We start from the raw sequence: 21,559 nt of genomic DNA, 5'->3' as shown, positions 1-21,559 counted from the left end.
CACGGGCGGTACCAGTTTAAGTACTCCGCGGTCACCTGATCTCACCAGCCACTCACTGCTGGGGGGTGGGATAGGGCTGGCACGTCACAGGAGAAAGTGGTAATGCCTTCCCCGCATGTCTATTGGCTAAAAAGTGGCGCTAAACATGCGGAGAAGGAAATGGAATTGACTCGAGTACCGTGTAGTGTTTGTCTCGAGTAACGAGCATCTCGAACACCCTAATACTCGAACGGGCATCGAGCTCGGACCAGTGTGCTCGCTCATCTCAGTACAATTACTACGATACCAAACTTATGTGGTTTTTTTGTTTTTTTGCTGTACTATTATTTTTTTCAAAGTTGTTAAGTTATTTTGTTAAACTATTTTCTTTTTCCGTCCACATAGTTGTGCGCGGCTCATTTCCTGCGGGACGTCCTGTAGTTTGCTTTGGTACCAGTTTGGAATACATACGGCTTTTTGATCACTTTTTATTGCATTTTTTCTTGGAGACAGAATGACCAGCAAAGCGCATTTCTTGCATTCCTAATTTGTTTTTCGGACAACGTTCACCGTGCGCGGTAAATTACACAGGTCTGCGATGAAAAAAATGTAGCATATTTAATTAGTGGGTTTAACAGTATTTTTTGTGCTGATTACGGTAAAAATAGTGAAAAAATTCCATCCCCCCTAGATAAGTCACAAATTTCACCTGAAATGTTCTTATTTTCAGGGTTTTTCAGGTTCGAATCTAAACTGTCTGCTAGGCGTGACCTTGACTGCAGTCAGTGACTCGGTGTGGAGCCAGCCACTGTGGTGGACGCATCAAACAGTTTGGTGATACGGCATTTAGAAGAAATGGCTACTAGAAGATGTGTCAACTCCCCTAACTGTCTGTTATATTTGTGGGTCTTATACCGTCAGGAAGCAACAAAGGAACATTTCTAATTTTGTTCAGAAGAAGGTGTATTTTGCATACTTTGGTATGAAATTAGGGGACCAATATAAATCTTGGGCTCCCCATATAGTGTGTTCTGTGTGTGTTGAAGAACTGAGACAATAGTTTCAAGGTAAGAAGAAATCATTTGGTTTTGGTGTACCCATGGTTTGGAGAGAGCCTAAAGATCACAGTGATGACTGTTATTGTTGTTCTTGTTCAGGAAGGATATTTCATACCCAACCAACATACGTTCGGCTATTCGCCCTGTTCCTCATGGACCTGACTTGCCTATTCCTTCACCTCCGGATACCCTGGACAATATTTTAGATGATTTAGACCAAATGTCACATAGTAGCAGCGATAATGATGACAGCTATGATCCAGGTACCAATGACCCAGAACTTTTCTCTCAATCAGACTTGAACGATTTAGTACGAGATCTGGGCCTACCAAAGGATTCAGCGGAAGTGTTAGGGTCTAGACTTAAAGAAAGACATATGTTAGCCTCCGGTGTTTCATTTTAATGGTACCGACGTAGAGAAAAGGAATTTGTCCCTTTTTTACACAAGAGGGTGAACTAGTTTTCTGCAACAATGTACCTGGAATCATGGAATGTTCAACATAACATATGACCCAGAGGAATGGAGACTTTTCATAGATTCGTCAAACAGGAGTTTGAAAGCCGTACTTCTTCACAATGGTAACCAATATGCTTCTGTGCCTGTTGGACACTCAGTCCATCTGAAAGAATGCTATGAAAATCTTGGGTTTGTTCTTAATAAGCTCAACTACTCTGACCATAAATGGACCATTTGTGGGGATTTGAAAGTTATTTCCATGTTACTAGGTCAACAAAGTGGTTACACAAAGTTTACATGTTTCCCCTGTGAATGGGATAGCCGTGACAGGAAACAACACTATGTCAAGCAGACCTGGCCAATCAGAAAGGCTCTTATTCCTGGAGTTAAAAATGTTGAAGGACAAAGTTTAGTGGATCCTAAAAAGATCTTACTTCCACGACTTCATATCAAATTGGGACTAATGAAACAGTTTGTGAAAGCATTACACAAAGAAGGAGAGTGTTTCAAGTATCTTTGTGAACAGTTTCCTGGTTTATCAGATGCTAAGCTGAAGGAGGGAGTCTTTGTTGGGCCTGACAGAAGAAAACTTTTACAAGATGAAATCTTTGTCACTAAAATGGAAATGGAAGAAAAAAATGCCTGGAATTCATTTAAATTTGTTGTAACAGGCTTTCTTGGAAATAAAAAAGACCCAAACTACAAAACTTTGGTTGCTGAATTGTTACAAAACTACAGAATCTTGGGCTGCAATATGAGTGTCAAAGTCCATTTCCTTCACTCACATCTGGACTACTTTCCAGAAAATCTTGGGGCTGTTAGTGAGGAACAAGGAGAACGTTTCCATGAAGATCTAAAAGAAATGGAGCGCAGATACCAAGGTCGATGGAATGTCAGCATGATGGCAGACTACTGTTGGGTGTTAAAAAGGGAAAATTCACAAGAACACAGCCGAAAAAGTACCAAAAGAAGCTGTGATGGAAAAAGAAAACCTTTTTACAAAGACTTATAATAACTTTGCCACACATGTGTATCACTATTCTGCTTATTTTAGCTCGGGATTGTTGGTTTTTTTTGCTTTTACTTCATGTTAAAATAATAAAAACAAATAAAAAAATTTCCGTTTTTTGTATTTTTTCCAAATACTTCAACTTTATTTTGTAGGCAAGCCTTACGTGATAGAAAAAAAACCCGTCATTTTTGAAATCTGTGCAAAAAACTACATAAAGATGATTTAACAAAATCAAAACAGACCTGTGTAATGCGTTACTCCGATAGACCGGACTCTTACGGACGCGGCGATACTAAACATGTATTTTTGTTTTATGATTTTGATTCTTTTTATTTAGTCTGACCAACGACCCGTAAAAACAGCGCTCATTAATTACGACTTACTGGTGGAGGATCGGCAGCGTTTCCGCCACGTGGAGACATATTGTATGTTACATAAACCGACGGCTCATTTACACGAGTGTATATTGGACGCTGTGTTGACGGCTGGATTCCAATGCATTGATCATACAGGCATTTTCCCGCGGCGTACGCGTTTTTACGCCGGGCAGGAAAGATGGTCCTGGAACTATCTTTCTGCCCAGAATATGTCGGCTGCTGCATAGGCTCCTATGGGAGCCAATGGCAACGGACGGAGAAGGGAGGTGGGAAGGAGTATTCAATGGAAGGGGGTGAGACAGGTGTGGAGCTAAACTGTGCCACACCTGCTCCAATTGCTGGCTGCTGACAAGGGGCGGGGAGGGGGGCTTAGCTCCGCCCCCATCCCCGAGAAGGGGAGCCGGTGAGGGGAAGGGAAGGGGGAGACAGCTTAGCTGAGCTAAACTGTCTCCCCACGACCAACAGTATTGCGGCCTCGTCATATATGCGCCGGGCCTGTGCCGTCTGGACGGGTGCACAAACGTTAGATTTGTGCGCATGTTCATGCATTTTTAGGCTGGATTCACATGAACGTATATCGGCTCGGTTTTCACGCCGAGCCGATATACGTCGTCCTCATCTGCAGGGGGGGGGGGGAGGATGGAAGAGCCAGGAGCAAGAACTGAACTCCCGCCCCCTCTCTGCCTCCTCTCCGCCCCTCTGCACTATTTGCAATTGGTAGAGGCGGGATGGGAGCGGGGCTAATTTGCAGAACTTAGCCCCGCCCCCGCCTCCTTTCATTGCAAATAGTACAGAGGGGCGGAGAGGAGGCAGAGAGGGGGCGGGAGCTCAGTTCTTGCTCCTGGCTCTTCCATCCTCCCCCCTGCAGATGAAGACGACGTATATTGGCTCAGCGTGAAAACCGAGCCGATATACGTTCGTGTGAATCCAGCCTTATGGTGCCGGCGTCAAAACGTGATTCCAGCCTTATAGTGCTCAGTCGGCATGCGGAGTGTAACGGTGATTGCGAAATAGTTGCACAATCATTTCTGTTGTTCTTTTTATAAGGCAGGTGGATTTCCAAAATATACAATACAACGGCGATTGGGTGACATTATTCACCATAACTGGGAAATCTTCCGTGGCAGAAAAAAACGGACATCATATGTGAATATAGCGCTAAAGTTACCATGAGCCGCCGATCTGCTTATCGTTACAAGAATTGTGTTGCAGTTATCAGCTGTTTGGTATAATTGGTCACGGACACACCTGACTATAATCCTACTAATTCCCTGACTGTGCGAGTCTACCGAGAAGAACTGATGAAGGTGAAAGCGTCACACCAAATACTGAAGGGGCTACATTTCTGTTTTGTTCAGTCACTTTGTATTTTGTTGATTGGCAAAGTACCAACGCTTTTGCTTCTGGAAGCTTTCCTACTCTGCAGCAATTTTGGCAAGCCTGCCTATAGCTTTTGCACAATACTAGATGCATTGTTTGTGTGGATATACACGGTACTGATGCATTATGTCTCCACCGGAACTATGGGTGGACACCTGGGTAGGCCTGTGTCAGTGATAGGGGTCCACCCCAGCTGTGGATTGGCCTGTGTTACTAATAGGGGAGGTGGGGGGGCAGAGGCGATCTCTCCTGCTACAATAGCTTTTTTGGCCAGAGAAACCACCACAATGGGGGGCCGGAGTACTAGACAGCCTGCTGAGAAGAGCTGCATGCTGCTGCAGCAGAGACCAAATGTCCTGCTGGCCAGTGCTGCTGGGAACTGACATGTGCAGCCTGCAGGCAGATGAACAGATTTACGCCCGGTACGGCCAGCAACTGACATGTGCAGTCAGTGGGTAGACTGATAGACTTACACCCAGTATGCCTGGTATGGCCGGGAACTAGCATGAGCAGGGTGCAGGGAGACTGACAGACTTACGCCCGATATGGCCAGGAACTGACATGTGCAGCCTGCGGACAAGATGGAATATGTGTTTGGCTACTAGAGTACTATCGGCAGACAATCCACACCTGGGGGCGTCCCCTGTCGCTGCGGCCGACCAACCCATGTCTCTTCCCATAGTTCCGGTGGAAACATAATGCACCAGTACTGATGTACACCATATGGACACAAATATTGGGACGCTGCTTGTTTCTCAGACAAAGTGCCTTATTCTTCTATTCAGTAAGGTGTCGGCCGTCCTTCTGCTTGTATGGCAGCGGCCGCACGTCGGGGCAGACGTTCCACAAGCTCTCTGTAAGTCTGGGCAGGGGATTGTTGTGAGGATGGGCGTGGGTGTCGGTGTCGTACCCGTCGCTCCGGTTCCTTCCACAAGCGCTCGATCCGATGAATGGTTTTGAATGCCGCGAGCTAACTAAGGATGCGGCACATGACTGGGAACAGGTACAGCAGGGGTTAAGTAGAGCGAGCAAAAGGGGGGTGGAGTTTAGACAGGAAGAGAAAGGGTGGGGGGGAGCGGAAGGAGCTCAGTCGTGAGACAGGAAGAGACGGGAGAAGACTGGAGAAGAGACAAGAAGAAGTGCGGAAAAGGGAAGGAGTATCCAGCAGAAGAGGAGAAGCGGCGAAGAAATACCTGCAAGCGGCGTGGAAGAGGAGAAGGCAACCGCGTCCGGCGATCCAGAAGTCCCAAGATCGGATGATGGAGGAGCTGCGAGCCCAGATTCGGGAGGCGATCCAGACGGACGGCGCGGAATGGCTGGAGGAGATCCTCGCAAGCTGCAGATCGGGGTCGGAGTCCGGAAGGCCAGTCGGGCCGGCAGCAGCGTTACCGGCGGCTGCCGAGGGAGCGGAACAGCTGGGGGATGCCGGGCGAGGCCGCCCGAAGAGAAGACGGAACCCCCCTGCGAGGCTCAGTCCGAGCCCCGCCGCCAAGAGGGTCGGCCGCAGGAGCGGCCGCAGCGGAGAGATGTTGCAGGGCGCGGGACGCGCCACGAGGGCGGAGGCGCGAAATTCGAATCGCGCGGCGGTTGGAGCGACCGCGGAGGAGCAGCGGGAACAGCCGGGCGGCAGTCCGCAAAACAGCAGAGGGGCACCGGCAGCATCAAGCAGGGGCTCCGGGTCCAGGAGCCAGCGCGCAGTCGGGCGCACGGCAGCAGGAGACACCGGCAGCATGGAGCAGCAAGGGAGGCACGTGCCACGTGCAGACGCATGGCGGGAAGGCAGGCAAGATGGCGGCAGAACAAGGCAGCAGCGCCAGGTACCGGGGAGGAGGGGGGGAGGAGCGTCCTCAGAGGGCCAGGTGGCCAGGCACTTAAATCCATTACCCGGGAAGTATAACCCTGGGGGGGGGAGGGATAGGGGATACAGCCCGGCCACCAGCTCTACCGGCAGTGCAGCCACCAGGGCAGGGAGCGCTCAGGGAGTTAGGGAAAGTGGGGAGATTATAGGAGAAGCGGGGATCCCATTTGTTTCCCTTGTCCCGGAGGGTCCATCGGCCGGGTCTTATGCGAGTCACCCTATACATGAGCAACGACATAGCCGGTATGTAAATTACATCCCGCCCGCTGGCACCGGGTACATAGTCAGCACCCAGACCCGTGAGCATAGCGGTCGCGCGGCTCACAGATATCACCTTCCACAGCAGCAAGCGATAGCGCCCCCTAGCTCACAGAGACTTTGTTATGTCAACCCACGTTTCGTGGTGGCAACATCGTCAGGTGGGGGGGATTCCTCACAGGGCTACGCCAGTCGCGCAAGCGGCAACAGGCAAGGTTTGGGTGCCGAGCGTAGGCAACGCGAGAGAGCTAGGAGGGCAAGGTATCAGCAAAGGCGTGAGAATGAGCTTGCGAGAGTAGGAGCGCAAGCAAGCGAGAGCATAAGGAGGCCGAGCGGAGAGTCTCTGGGCGACGGATCCAGGAGTCCAGGTGTGCGGCACCACCAGGATACTTACCGCCATGCGGAACCTCCGCCAACACCTTCAACAAACAGGCACAACATACGCCACAGGAGGCGGGATACACCCCCGGGACGGCCAGAGCGGGGCCACCTTATGATAGCGGGAGGATATGCGACAAACGACGCTCCGCATGTGAGTTCGCGGCAGCCATCGAGCAGCAGAGGCAGGAGCCCTGGGAGAAGGACGGCAGGGACCTCGCCCTTGGCGATGCCGGAGGACGGTCGTGCCGGTGAGTCAGACTGTTTAAATGCTTGGAAAAATGTAATGGATCCCGCCAAGGTGGCGGAGAAAAACGATTTGGTTTTAGTATTAAAATCGGTTTTGAGTAAAATGGATAAAAAAGAGGTTTTATCGGTGTCCTGTGGATCCCCGGGGGGCGCGGGCCCACCCGTGGGGCAGGAGGGTGGCTTAACAGCCGGAGGTGAAGTGGACCCGATGGAAGGGTTGAGATACGCAGACTCGTTGTTCTGCGGGGTTGCCCCCTTGGGGGTCGATGTGTCGGATGATCTTCTCGATAAGATCCGGAAAGGTGTTTATGTGGACATTTGGTCTCTGTTGTCTCCGGACCATGTGACGGTGGATAAAGAGAGGGTGTCGGATCGTGTGGATAAAAAATCGAAGGTCGCTAAGACTTTCTGTAATTGGGTTCAAGCGTTTACGGTTTTGGCGTACGTTACATGCCAACAGTACCCTAAGAAAGGTCCCGAGATGTTGGTCTATCTTAACACCATTTTCAGTGCATATAAGTTGCACGGAGGCACCGCGTGGTGGCGCTACGACGAGGACTTTCGTCGGCGCGTGTCGGGTACGGCCGTGAGTTGGGCGACAAAAGCGACCGATGTATGGTTGCAACTCATTTTAGCCCAACGCCCGCAAAAACCTACCTTTCAAGGGGGGGCCGCGGGGGGCGGGCAACAGCCCCCTGCGGCCTCTCCGCGGCAAAACGGGTCATGCTGGCTCTATAATGAGGGCCACTGTCGGTTTTTCGCGACGTGCAAGTTTAGGCACGAATGTTCGGTCTGCGGAGGACAACACTCCGCGGTGCGCTGCTTCAAAAAACAGAGACTGCCAGTCACCGGGGGCGGTGCCAGTGGAGCACCGAACCCCGGTGAAAAGCAAGTACCTCTTCCAGTGGCTCGACAGATACCACAGGAGGGAGGAAGCAAGAATCCTTAGGCAAGGTTTTACCGACGGTTTTTTAATCCCCTTTTCATTTCAACCTTCTTCCACCTTGTGCGCAAATTTAAAGTCGGCCCTGGATAATATAGTATTGGTAAGAGAAAAGGTCAACAAAGAGGTGTCGGCGGGCCGCATGGCGGGCCCCTTCGACGAACCACCGTTCGCGAACTTGCGGGTCTCACCGTTGGGGCTAGTCCCTAAGAAAGAGGCGGGCAAGTTCCGATTGATCCATCATCTATCCTTCCCAAAAGGGGAGTCGGTAAATGATGGCATTACAAAGGAACAAGCATCGGTGGTTTATGCGTCATTTGATCAGGCGGTCGCTTTGGTCAGAGCAGCGGGTAAGCGGGCACAGTTAGCGAAAGCCGACATTGAGTCGGCTTTTCGGCTACTTCCAATTCACCCTGAGTGTTTCCACTTGTTGGGTTGCAAGGTAGATAATCAGTTCTTTTATGATATGTGTCTGCCGATGGGCTGCTCGATTTCGTGCTATTACTTCGAGCTTTTCAGTTCATTCCTGGAATGGATGCTCAGGTTCGAAACGGGCATCACATCGGTGACGCACTACCTTGACGATTTTCTGTTTGTCGGTACGGAGGCATCGGGCACCTGCGAGTTTTTGTTACGCACATTTCGGTCATTGATGCAGGAGGCGGGGGTCCCGTTGTCTGAGGAAAAGACCATGGGCCCGGTGACAAGGTTAACGTTCCTAGGAATCGAGATCGACACCGAGGAAATGGTTTTTAGATTACCGATCGAAAAAATTGCCCGCCTCCGGCAGACGGTTAACGATGTCGTACGGTGTAAAAAAGTTACGCTGCGCCAAATACAGGTCCTCTTGGGTTTATTGAACTTTGCGTGCAAAGTGATACCCATGGGTCGCGTTTTTTCACGGAGGCTGTCGCTAGCGACGGTGGGTGTAAAGGAGCCGCATCATTTTATTAGAGTCACGCCCGGGATTCGAGGGGATTTACACACATGGAAAATCTTCTTGGAAGCGTTCAATGGGCACGTGGTGTGCCCTAAGGAAGAGTGGTCGGGTACAGGTCTTAGCCTGTCCGCGGACGCTGCAGGGTCTACCGGATTTGGGGTTATTTTCCGGAACCACTGGTGCAGGGAACCATGGCCAGTATCCTGGATAACTAAGCGGTGGAATCAAAACATTACTTTATTGGAGTTTTTCCCGTTGGTGGTGGCTGTGGAACTATGGGGTGAGGAGTTACAAGATCACAAAGTGTGTTTTTGGTCTGATAATGCTGCGGTGGTGCACATTATTAATCGGCAGTCTTCATCTTCCCCACCGGTGTTGGCACTCGTGAGACATGTGGTCTTGAGATGTTTACAGCGTAATATATATTTACGGTCAAAGCATGTGCCGGGATATAAAAATGTGGCAGCTGACGCGCTCTCTCGTTCGCAGATGGAGCGGTTCAGAGAGCGGCACCCTCAGGCGGATGCGTTGGGAGTACGCTGCCCGCTTTTCTTGTGGGATCTGGCAGAACAGAGCTGCTGAAGCTTGTCGAGTCATCCGTGACAGTGGGAACCTGGAAAAACTATAATGCGGTGTGGAAAAAATGGTTGTGTTGTACGGATGGCAGGGTAGCTGGGGGCGAGAGGGCCCGGTCAGCTACCCTGGATATGTTAGCGTCCCTACGGGCGGGACGGGCGTCGGTGGATGCGGCGAAAAAGCATCTTGCGGGCGTCGCTTTTTTGCTAAAGTTGCACGGGTTCAGAGACGTGACAAAAGAGTTCGTTTTTCGCCAGATAGTGCGCGGGTGGAAGAAAGAAAAGGCCGGCTCGGATGCCCGCCGCCCGATTACTTACCGGTTGTTGTGCAAGTTATTGGACACTTTGGAGGTCACGTGCTGCAACGGGTACGAGGTTTTACTGTTTAGGACGGCGTTCTTGCTGGCGTTTTTTGCGGCGCTCAGGATCGGCGAGTTAGTCCCGAAGAGCAAGTTTATGCCGGGAGGTCTTATGTTTGACGATGTGGTAACGGTAGACGACGGGATACGGGTCAGGATTAAAAAATCAAAAACCGACGTTTTCGGTAGAGGTGAGTGGGTGCCGATCTCGCGGCTAGGCGCCGTTTGGTGCCCAGTAGATACGGTAGCCAGTTACATGGCAACAAGGCCGGCGGGGGAGCAGTTTTTGGTTCACGCATCCGGCCTCCCCCTCACCAGGTTTCAGGTAACGGCGGGGTTAAAATCGGCTTTGAGGTCTGTGGGCCTCGATCCGAAGGAATTCGGAACCCACTCCTTCAGAATCGGTGCGGCCACGTCGGCAGATGCGGGTGGAATGAACGAAGACGGGGTAAAACGGCTTGGGAGATGGAAGTCCCAGGCATATAAGTCTTATGTGCGACCCGATCTGGCGGTGCGAGATTTAAGTTAGGGTCAAAAGGCCCCTCGTTTTTCTTTAAATGTGAGGCAGTGTCCTTCAAGTTGGTTGCCCTTGTTTTGTTTTTTCTTGTTTTTTATTTGCAGCAGCAGAACCGTGGAAGGTACACATAGTCGGGCATTCCTATATTCATTGGGCACAAAGGAGGGCAGCAGTACGCCCGTTGGGATCGGAGCTAGGCCTACCCGGAACATCCGTAACCTGGCACGGAGTCCGGGGGCTAAGATGGCCCGACATGTGGAAGCTTGTGGTGGACATAGCCAGAAGTACCCCCCGGAAAGTGGTGTTGGTGGTTCACGCCGGGGGGAATGATCTCGGGAAAGCAAAGACACGAGACCTGTTGGTCATCATGAAACAGGACTTACTGCGTTTTCGGGAATGTTTTAATGGATGCATCATCGTGTGGTCTGACATTGTCGCGAGGAGGCTCTGGAATGGAGCAAGGAGCCTGGAAGCGGTGGACAGAGCCAGGAGGCTGATCAACATGCGGATGTCGCAGTTTGTTCACTCTATCGGAGGGGTGGCGGTGCGCCATTGGGAGCTGGAAGAGAAGGAAAAGGGGGCATTGAGGAGGGACGGTGTTCACCTCAATGAGGTAGGGTTGGATACGTTCCTATCCGGCTTGCAGGATGGGGTCGAGAAAGCTTTAGCTCGGGTTGGTGGGGTGGGGACGGAATGAGCCGTAGTAACGCGGCACATCCCGTGTGGCCCGGATTTTTTGTCCATGCTGTGAGGAAGTAGAGGAGGGTTTGCAAGCCGAAGGAACGGGGCTTACAAACGTCCTCAGTGGACTGTTTATGGACTTTAAAGTTTTAGCATACGGACAGCATGGACGGTTTTTTCTATAAAGTTTTTCAATAAAGTTTTTTGATATTCGTTAATAAATAAAAGCTGTGGCCTACCCCACAATTGGCAGAAACAAGAAGTTGTAAGTATTGGTTATTTAGTAGATAAGTGAGCGGGTAAAGGATTGTGAGTGTTCCCAGTCTTGAATGCCGCGAGCTAACTAAGGATGCGGCACATGACTGGGAACAGGTACAGCAGGGGTTAAGTAGAGCGAGCAAAAGGGGGGTGGAGTTTAGACAGGAAGAGAAAGGGTGGGGGGGAGCGGAAGGAGCTCAGTCGTGAGACAGGAAGAGACGGGAGAAGACTGGAGAAGAGACACCCGCCCACCCGCCCTGGAGGGATAGGGGAGAGGTGGGATGGTTATGAAGGACTATCGTTGGAAGTTGTCACAGCTGTTTTTGGCCCGGATTTTTTGTCCATGCTGTGAGGAAGTAGAGGAGGGTTTGCAAGCCGAAGGAACGGGGCTTACAAACGTCCTCAGTGGACTGTTTATGGACTTTAAAGTTTTAGCATACGGACAGCATGGACGGTTTTTTCTATAAAGTTTTTCAATAAAGTTTTTTGATATTCGTTAATAAATAAAAGCTGTGGCCTACCCCACAATTGGCAGAAACAAGAAGTTGTAAGTATTGGTTATTTAGTAGATAAGTGAGCGGGTAAAGGATTGTGAGTGTTCCCAGTCATTACAAAATGAGCAGCTTTTTATTTTCCCCATGCCCTTCCCAGCATGCCGTGCGGCAAACTCAGGATTTGTGTATTTGCCGATTTTCTGCAGCATCCAAATCCTTTTGTCCATATAGTGTATGTGTATATATATAATAAAGGAGAAGCGCGACGGTGCATTTACTAGTGAGGATACCTATAAGCTATGTGACGTGTTTGTGGCCATCGGCCGCTTCTTCCCTTGCATTGCCTCTTGTGGTATTACAGCAGCAGATTGCAGAAGTAGAAGGAAATTGTGCAGAAATTGCTTGTCATCATCCGTCCTTCTGGCGGCAGGAAGCCGTTGTCACCGCCACTTCTCGTGCGGCCCGCCATATGGAAGCATGTGAAGCAGAATCCCCGATAACTATCAGTGTCTTCAGCACCGCCTGCAGCTTACTATAGAGATGCATCATCTGAGCCCGAGGGGCTGCAAAGTCCAAGGAGTAGAAGCCGGCCGAAGCAATGATTCCGAGCCTGAGAGAGGTGGCCGACGGCCCGAGTGTCACTCCATCGGAGTCCTGAATGGCAGCTCTACCTCATGCACCAGTTGGGGGGGCTGATCCTGTAACTGACGCGCCTCGACACGTCATGTGCAATCCTTTGACTTTTATTAACATATTTGGCCGCCATAACTAGTGAAATAATATATAATATAATGTGATATTGTAACGTAATCACCCACAACTGCTTTATCGGCCAATAGCATGAGGAATACTTCCCATATGTAAAGTCACGATTCACTTTAGGGCAGACTGTAGTGTATGGCCGGAGGACCACCATACTGCAACTAGAGATAGCCTGCTGCAGACGCTGACAATAATGCACTGGACTAGGGACAGACCTTGGTATCTTATGCTGGTTCAGTGGTGAAAGAGTTAAATGCAATGGTTGCTGGAGATCAGTGGTGCAGCTTTTTGCAGGACCTCATTTGATCCCATCCAGATGTGACCTGGCTGCAGCGCCCTCAGAATCACCCTACACACCCCTCCTCACGAATATTCACTGCCCCCTGGAATGTCAGGGGTTAATCCCAGCCGCCTGGACTCTTCCAGATGTAATGGGCAGGGGAGGAAGGGGAGCAGGGACCCAGCTGAGGCTGCTGGAGGATCTCAACTACTTCTCTTTCTTAACTTCCTCCCCTCGCTCACTTCCTTCTGCTCTGCAGAGTATTACACACTGCCTCTCCCAGCCTGGAACGCCCTGGACCCTTATTAGCAGCACAGCACATACTGCTCGGAGACACCCAAAAACATCTCTTGCTACCAGAGAGCAAGTCCTGACAGCAGAGGTCAAAACTAAGATCCAGAAGACTCCTCCAGTCAGCATCTAGGAAGCACCTCTGAGGTCCAGAAGACTTAGTCCATCGAGGACCATTTCCTGCCTCCTTCCATCACCAACTCATATCCACAGACCATCTCTTGCCACCTGAATCCATTACCTGGCACTACAACTACCTCCAACATCCCTGAGACCATCTTCTGCTACAAGACTCCAGGTCCGAGATCCAAAAGACCCCTGTACTGATCACCTCTTGCCATCCACAACTATTTTCACCATCAAGCAGCCTAATCCTTCTACCCAGATCCATCTCTTGTCAAGAGACTAACTCCTAAAACCAAAAGCTACCTGAGAAAGCGTCTCCTGCCATCAAAGACCATTCTGCTTAACTGGAAATCATATAGAGGTCTTCTTGAGTCATCTTCTGCCTGTAAAAGCCAAACCAACCACCAGGAATCATCCACTGTAGACCATCGGTTTCCTTGCTAAGGTCCATACAACTCCTCTGGTCCCTATCTGAAGGACAGCTCAAGTCATCCAGAAGATATCTGCCACCCTGCACAGAGATATGAGAAGTAAGTGAATGCATGATGCTTAGAACTGATGGAGCTGTAGGATGACCTAGAACCGTTCTAGATGAAGCATTGACTTATTGGGTGAGCAGCAGTTCTATAAGAACATTGGGAAGGGCGTTAGAGGACGGTGATTCCAGAAGGGTATAGCTCAGGTGGGATAGCGCCATCAGGGCAAGACGCTCCCACCTGCAACTCTCCAGCTGTTGTGAAACTAATATTCCCAGCATGTCCTGAAAGTCATAATCCAAAAATAAGCAAACCATTGCAAATTTATTGCAACGTCTTCATACATCAGCAAGAGACCCTGTCCTAAAGGCTTGCAATCTAATTCCTGCTAAGCCAGTGGACTATGGTAAGTTCAAGGGTGTAGGGAGCTGGCAGTAAGTGGCATCAGCAGGTAGCACGGAGACCCATCACGTGCAGCCATCTGAACAACGATGGGATGTGGGGGTTGTTAGGAACTTTGTGAGCTAGTGTGAAGTCTTATGGAGGGCGCCCATGGGAATAAAGGGTGGTGGGAAGTATTTTGAGTCAGTGCAGAGACTGGTGAGACGCCTGGGTGTAAGGCTTAGGGTTAAAGGGTCCCTCTTTTTAGCTAGTTTGGAAACTGGAAGAAGAGAAGTGTTGTGAGAATGGAGACCTACTACTACAGAGTTTACCCTGGGGATAGCGAGCAGAAGAAGTTACACAAATATGGGGTTTCCCAGTGAGAACCCCCTGAGATGGAGGGGGATGGTGAGAGATTTGCTGACATAGTTCACACACAGAATGAGGAACCGAGCCCGCCCTGTACTCTCATGTAACGGATCCAGAGCAGACAGGAAGTTACTGAAGAAAACACTCATTCTTCTCGAAACTGCCCCAAGGGGTCCTGATGGACTGCTCCAGCCGTTCCCATACAATACCCAGAGCTGCCGGAGCATCCCGCACGAAGATGATATACTGCTTCTGTATGAGATGCACTGTAACCTACTTATTACACGGTGTCTTCCTGTTATATTTAAATATCACACTATATCCTCCTGGTTGGTTCAGGTAGCTCAAGGTAGACTCAGCCTTCCTTCCTTCTGAGGTCAGTAAAATGAGTACCCAGCTTGCTGGGGGGTGAGGATAATTGGGGAAGGCAATGGCAAACCCCCCACAAAAACAGTCTGCTAAGAAAGCGTCACAATGTTACGTCACCCTAGGAGTCGGTCATGACTCGCTGCTTGCACCAAGGGACATTACCTCATATATTATTATTACACTGTATCCACCTGTCATATATAACTATTACGGCTCTTTCACACGGGCGTATTTTACATTAGTATTTTGTGACCAAATTCAGGAGCAGAACGTAGAGAGAAAGTAGACTGGAAGGATTCGCATTTCTCCTGTATTTTGGACTCGCTCCTGGGTTTATCTCACAAAATGCTGATAAAAAAATACGCCCGTGTGAAAGAGCCCTTACACTGTATCCACCGGTCATATATAATTGTTACACTGTATCCCCTAAGGCTCCTGGGCCCGGATACAACTGCATCACCTGCATCCCCTATAGTTACACCCCTGCACCTGTTGTATAGAACTATTACTCTGTATCCTCCTGACACATAAAATATTACATTGTATCCACCTGTCATATATAACTACCAGCTGATATACCCGGCCTCACCCAAGTTAATTTGATACCGGTGTTTACGAAAAATTTTATGAAGTAAAGCTTACTTTAGAGGAACCGAAGAATAAAATCTGCATACACATAGAGGAGCGTTAGATTCTCCTCAGGCTGCATGTACTGATGTCCCTCTGCAGAATGTGCCACCCCTCCAACTCTCCTCATTTAGGAACTAAAGAATGTTCGTGTTAAATTTCACGCTTTTATTACGACACAGAGAAGTTACATTACATAGGGGTGCACTTACTTTTGAATAATCGAGTTGTGACCCCTTTACTTTTCCTTTATGGGACCTAAAGAATGCTCCTGCCAAATTTCATGTTTGTACGACATCCGGAAGTTAAAGAATTAGTGGCGAGTCAGTCAGTGAGTCAGTGAGTCAGTCAGTCAGTGGGGGCTTTCACCTTTATATGTGTAGATTACACTGTATCCATCTGTCACATATAAATATTACACTGTAGGCACCTGTCATATATAACTATTACACTATAGCCATCTGTCATGTATAACTATTGCACTACAACCTCGTCATCTACACCTATTACATTGTATCCACCTGTTATACATGACTGATAGATATAGTATATATAACTATTCCACTGTATCCACCTGTCAACTACAATTACAACACTGTATCCACCGGATAGATGCTGTCAAAGCTGATACTGGCATAGATATCACGCAACTGAAAGAAGCAGTGCAAAACCGAAAAACATGGAGAGAGGTCGTCTTTAGTGCCACTGAGGGTCGTGAGTGACTAAACCACTAACAACAACAGAAACATCCACCAGTCATATATAGTTATTACACTGCTCCATGTACTATATACATGTATACACCCCAAGGTGTTCCCACTACTATATACATGTATACACCCCAAGGTGTTCCCACTACTATATACATGTATACACCCCAAGGTGTTCCCACTACTATATACATGTATACACCCCAAGGTGTTCCCACTACTATATACATGTATACACCCCAAGGTGTTCCCACTACTATATACATGTATACACCCCAGGGTGTTCCCACTACTATATACATGTATACACCCCAAGGTGTTCCCACTACTATATACATGTATACACCCCAAGGTGTTCCCACTACTATATACATGTATACACCCCAAGGTGTTCCCACTACTATATACATGTATACACCCCAAGGTGTTCCCACTACTATATACATGTATACACCCCAAGGTGTTCCCACTACTATATACATGTATACACCCCAAGGTGTTCCCACTACTATATACATGTATACACCCCAAGGTGTTCCCACTACTATATACATGTATACACCCCAAGGTGTTCCCACTACTATATACATGTATACACTCCAAGGTGTTCCCACTACTATATACATGTATACACCCCAAGGTGTTCCCACTACTATATACATGTATACACCCCAAGGTGTTCCCACTACTATATACATGTATACACCCCAAGGTGTTCCCACTACTATATACATGTATACACCCCAAGGTGTTCCCACTACTGTATACATGTATATACCCCAAGGTGTTCCCACTACTATATACATGTATACAGCATGTAGTGTTGCAGGAAGTTCCTGACATAACAAAGACATCGGCCGGTTTTGTTTTTGTTAACATGAAGAAAACACAGAAGCAGCAGCGACTTTCACAATGAGAACAAAGAGATGAGACACAATAACATAAGAGTTCCGTTACCGCCCGCCGCTTCCTGCTCTCTCATCATTGAGGTGTGTGCTGCAAGAAAGGTGGCAGTGTACAACGGACCCAGATCAAGCATCTGCCCGCTATCATCACCACCAAAAGGGGCAGTATTATAGTAGTTATATTCTTGTACATAGGGGGCAGTATTATAGTAGTTATATTCTTGTACATAGGAGGCAGTATTATAGTAGTTATATTCTTGTACATAGGAGGCAGTATTATAGTAGTTATATTCTTGTACATAGGGGGCAGTATTATAGTAGTTATATTCTTGTACATAGGGGGCAGTATTATAGTAGTTATATTCTTGTACATAGGAGGCAGTATTATAGTAGTTATATTCTTGTACATAGGGGGCAGTATTATAGTCGTTATATTCTTGTACATAGGGGGCAGTATTATAGTAGTTATATTCTTGTACATAGGGGGCAGTATTATAGTCGTTATATTCTTGTACATAGGGGGCAGTATTATAGTAGTTATATTCTTGTACATAGGGGGCAGTATTATAGTCGTTATATTCTTGTACATAGGGGGCAGTATTATAGTAGTTATATTCTTGTACATAGGGGGCAGTATTATAGTCGTTATATTCTTGTACATAGGGGGCAGTATTATAGTAGTTATATTCTTGTACATAGGGGGCAGTATTATAGTAGTTATATTCTTGTACATAGGAGGCAGTATTATAGTAGTTATATTCTTGTACATAGGTGGCAGTATTATAGTAGTTATATTCTTGTACATAGGGGGCAGTATTATAGTAGTTATATTCTTGTACATAGGGGGCAGTATTATAGTAGTTATATTCTTGTACATAGGAGGCAGTATTATAGTAGTTATATTCTTGTACATAGGGGGCAGTATTATAGTAGTTATATTCTTGTACATAGGGGGCAGTATTATAGTAGTTATATTCTTGTACATAGGGGGCAGTATTATAGTCGTTATATTCTTGTACATAGGGGGCAGTATTATAGTAGTTATATTCTTGTACATAGGGGGCAGTATTATAGTAGTTATATTCTTGTACATAGGAGGCAGTATTATAGTAGTTATATTCTTGTACATAGGTGGCAGTATTATAGTAGTTATATTCTTGTACATAGGGGGCAGTATTATAGTAGTTATATTCTTGTACATAGGGGGCAGTATTATAGTAGTTATATTCTTGTACATAGGAGGCAGTATTATAGTAGTTATATTCTTGTACATAGGGGGCAGTATTATAGTAGTTATATTCTTGTACATAGGGGGCAGTATTATAGTAGTTATATTCTTGTACATAGGAGCAGTATTATAGTAGTTATATTCTTGTACATAGGGGGCAGTATTATAGTAGTTATATTCTTGTACATAGGGGGCAGTATTATAGTAGTTATATTCTTGTACATAGGGGGCAGTATTATAGTAGTTATATTCTTGTACATAGGGGGCAGTATTATAGTAGTTATATTCTTGTACATAGGGAGAAGTATTATAGTAGTTATATTCTTGCACATATAGGCAGTATTATGGTAGTTATATTCTTGTACATAGGGAGCAGTATAATAGTAGTTATATTCTTGTACATAGGGGGCAGTATTATAGTAGTTATATTCTTGTAAATTGGAGGCAGTATTATAGTAGTTATATTCTTGTACATAGGGGGCAGTATTATAGTAGTTATATTATTGTACATACATGCAGTATTATAGTAGTTATATTCTTGTACATAGGTGGCAGTATTATAGTAGTTATATTCTTGTATATTGGAGGCAGTATTATAGTAGGTATATTCTTGTACATAGGGGGCAGTATTATAGTAGTTATATTCTAGTACATAGGGGGGCAGTATTATAGTGGTTATATTCTTGTACATAGGAGGCAGTATTATAGCAGTTATATCCTTGTACATAGGAGGCAGTATTATAGTAGTTATATTCTTGTACATAGGAGGCAGTATTATAGTAGTTATATTCTTGTACATAGGAGGCAGTATTATAGTAGTTATATTCTTGTACATAGGGGACAGTATTATAGTAGTTATATTCTTGTACATAGGGGACAGTATTATAGTAGTTATATTCTTGTACATAGGAGGCAGTATTATAGTAGTTATATTCTTGTACATAGGAGGCAGTATTATAGTAGTTATATTCTTGTACATAGGGGACAGTATTATAGTAGTTATATTCTTGTACATAGGAGGCAGTATTATAGTAGTTATATTCTTGTACATAGGGGGCAGTATTATAGTAGTTATATTCTTGTACATAGAGGACAGTATTATAGTAGTTATATTCTTGTACATAGGGAGCAGTATTATAGTAGTTATATTCTTGTACATAGGGAGTAGTATTATAGTAGGTATATTCTTGTACATAGGGGGCAGTATTATAGTAGTTATATTCTTGTACATAGGAGGCAGTATTATAGTAGATATATTCTTGTACATAGTAGGCAGTATTATAGTAGGTATATTCTTGTACATAGGGGGCAGTATTATAGTAGTGATACTCTTGTACATAGGGGGCAGTATTATAGTAGTGATATTCTTGTACATAGGGGGCAGTATTATAGTAGTGATATTCTTGTACATAGGGGGCAGTATTATAGTAGTGATATTCTTGTACGTAGGGGGCAGTATTATAGCAGTTATATTCTTGTATATAGGGAGCAGTATTATAGCAGTTATATTCTAGTAGTTATATTCTTGTATATAGGGGGCAGTATTATAGTAGTTATATTCTTGTACATACGAGCAGTATTATAGTAGTTATATTCTTGTACATAGGGGGCAGTATTATAGTAGGTATATTCTTGTACATAGGAGGCAGTATTATAGTAGTTATATTCTTGTACATAGGAGCAGTATTATAGTAGTTATATTCTTGTACATAGGGAGCAGTATTATAGTAGTTATATTCTTGAACATAGCGAGCAGTATTATAGTAGTTATATTCTTGTACATAGCGAACAGTATTATAGTAGTTATATTCTTGTACATAGGGGGCAGTATTATAGTAGTTATATTCTTGTACATAGGGAGCAGTATTATAGTAGTTATATTCTTGTACATAGGAGGCAGTATTATGGTAGTTATATTCTTGTACATAGGGGGAGTATTATAGTAGTTATATTCTTGTACATAGGGGGAGTATTATAGTAGTTATATTCTTGTACATAGAGGCAGTATTACAGTAGTTATATTCTTGTACATAGGGGGCAGTATTATAGTAGTTATATTCTTGTACATAGAGGCAGTATTATAGTAGTTATATTCTTGTACATAGGGGGCAGTATTATAGTAGTTATATTCTTGTACATAGGAGGCAGTATTATAGTAGTTATATTCTTGTACATAGGGGGCAGTATTATAGTAGTTATATTCTTGTACATATGGGGCAGTATTATAGTAGTTATATTCTTGTACATATAGGCAGTATTATGGTAGTTATATTCTTGTACATAGGATGCACTATTATAGTAGTTATATTCTTGTACATAGGGGGCAGTATTATAGTAGTTATATTCTTGTACATTGGAGGCAGTATTATAGTAGGTATATTCTTGTACATAGGGGGCAGTATTATAGTAGTTATATTATTGTACATACATGCAGTATTATAGTAGTTATATTCTTGTACATAGGGGGCAGTAATATAGTAGTTATATTATTGCACATACATGCAGTATTATAGTAGTTATATTCTTGTACATAGGGGGCAGTATTATAGTAGTTATATTCTTGTACATTGGAGGCAGTATTATAGTAGGTATATTCTTGTACATAGGGGGCAGTATTATAGTAGTTATATTCTAGTACATAGGGGGGCAGTATTATAGTAGTTATATTCTTGTACATAGGAGGCAGTATTATAGTAGTTATATTCTTGTACATAGGGAGCAGTATTATAGTAGTTATATTCTTGTACATAGGGAGCAGTATTATAGTAGTTATATTCTTGTACATAGGGACAGTATTATAGTAGTTATATTCTTGTACATAGGGAGTAGTATTATAGTAGGTATATTCTTGTACATAGGGGGCAGTATTATAGTAGTTATATTCTTGTACATAGGAGGCAGTATTATAGTAGATATATTCTTGTACATAGTAGGCAGTATTATAGTAGGTATATTCTTGTACATAGGGGGCAGTATTATAGTAGTGATACTCTTGTACATAGGGGGCAGTATTATAGTAGTGATATTCTTGTACATAGGGGGCAGTATTATAGTAGTGATATTCTTGTACATAGGGGGCAGTATTATAGTAGTGATATTCTTGTACGTAGGGGGCAGTATTATAGCAGTTATATTCTTGTATATAGGGAGCAGTATTATAGAAGTTATATTCTAGTAGTTATATTCTTGTATATAGGGACCAGTATTATAGCAGTTATATTCTAGTAGTTATATTCTTGTACATAGGGGGCAGTATTATAGC

The 21,559-nt window shown here is 45.7% G+C and overlaps 2 protein-coding genes across 2 annotated transcripts in view; both read left to right on the top strand.

Moving 5' to 3' along the window:
• Window positions 1-6,207: 6,207 nt before the first annotated feature.
• LOC136591542 (uncharacterized) lies at window positions 6,208-11,823 on the top strand. Its single transcript, XM_066588534.1, has 2 exons — window positions 6,208-7,008; window positions 9,379-11,823. The coding sequence occupies exons 1-2, from the start codon at window positions 6,873-6,875 to the stop codon at window positions 10,350-10,352; spliced, it is 1,110 nt and encodes a 369-aa protein (XP_066444631.1). The 5' UTR covers window positions 6,208-6,872; the 3' UTR covers window positions 10,353-11,823.
• A 1,002-nt stretch (window positions 11,824-12,825) lies between these two features.
• Window positions 12,826-21,559, top strand: part of RHOG (ras homolog family member G) — a 36,914-nt gene continuing 28,180 nt past the window's right edge. The window contains exon 1 of the mRNA XM_066588533.1: window positions 12,826-13,762. The gene's annotated coding sequence lies outside the window, so the exon portion shown is untranslated. The remainder of the gene's footprint in view (window positions 13,763-21,559) is intronic.

The sequence above is a fragment of the Eleutherodactylus coqui genome, chromosome 1 (assembly GCF_035609145.1).
Source record: "Eleutherodactylus coqui strain aEleCoq1 chromosome 1, aEleCoq1.hap1, whole genome shotgun sequence".
In the NCBI taxonomy this organism is placed as follows: Eukaryota; Metazoa; Chordata; class Amphibia; order Anura; family Eleutherodactylidae; genus Eleutherodactylus; species Eleutherodactylus coqui.
This window is presented reverse-complemented; position numbering and strand designations above follow the sequence as displayed.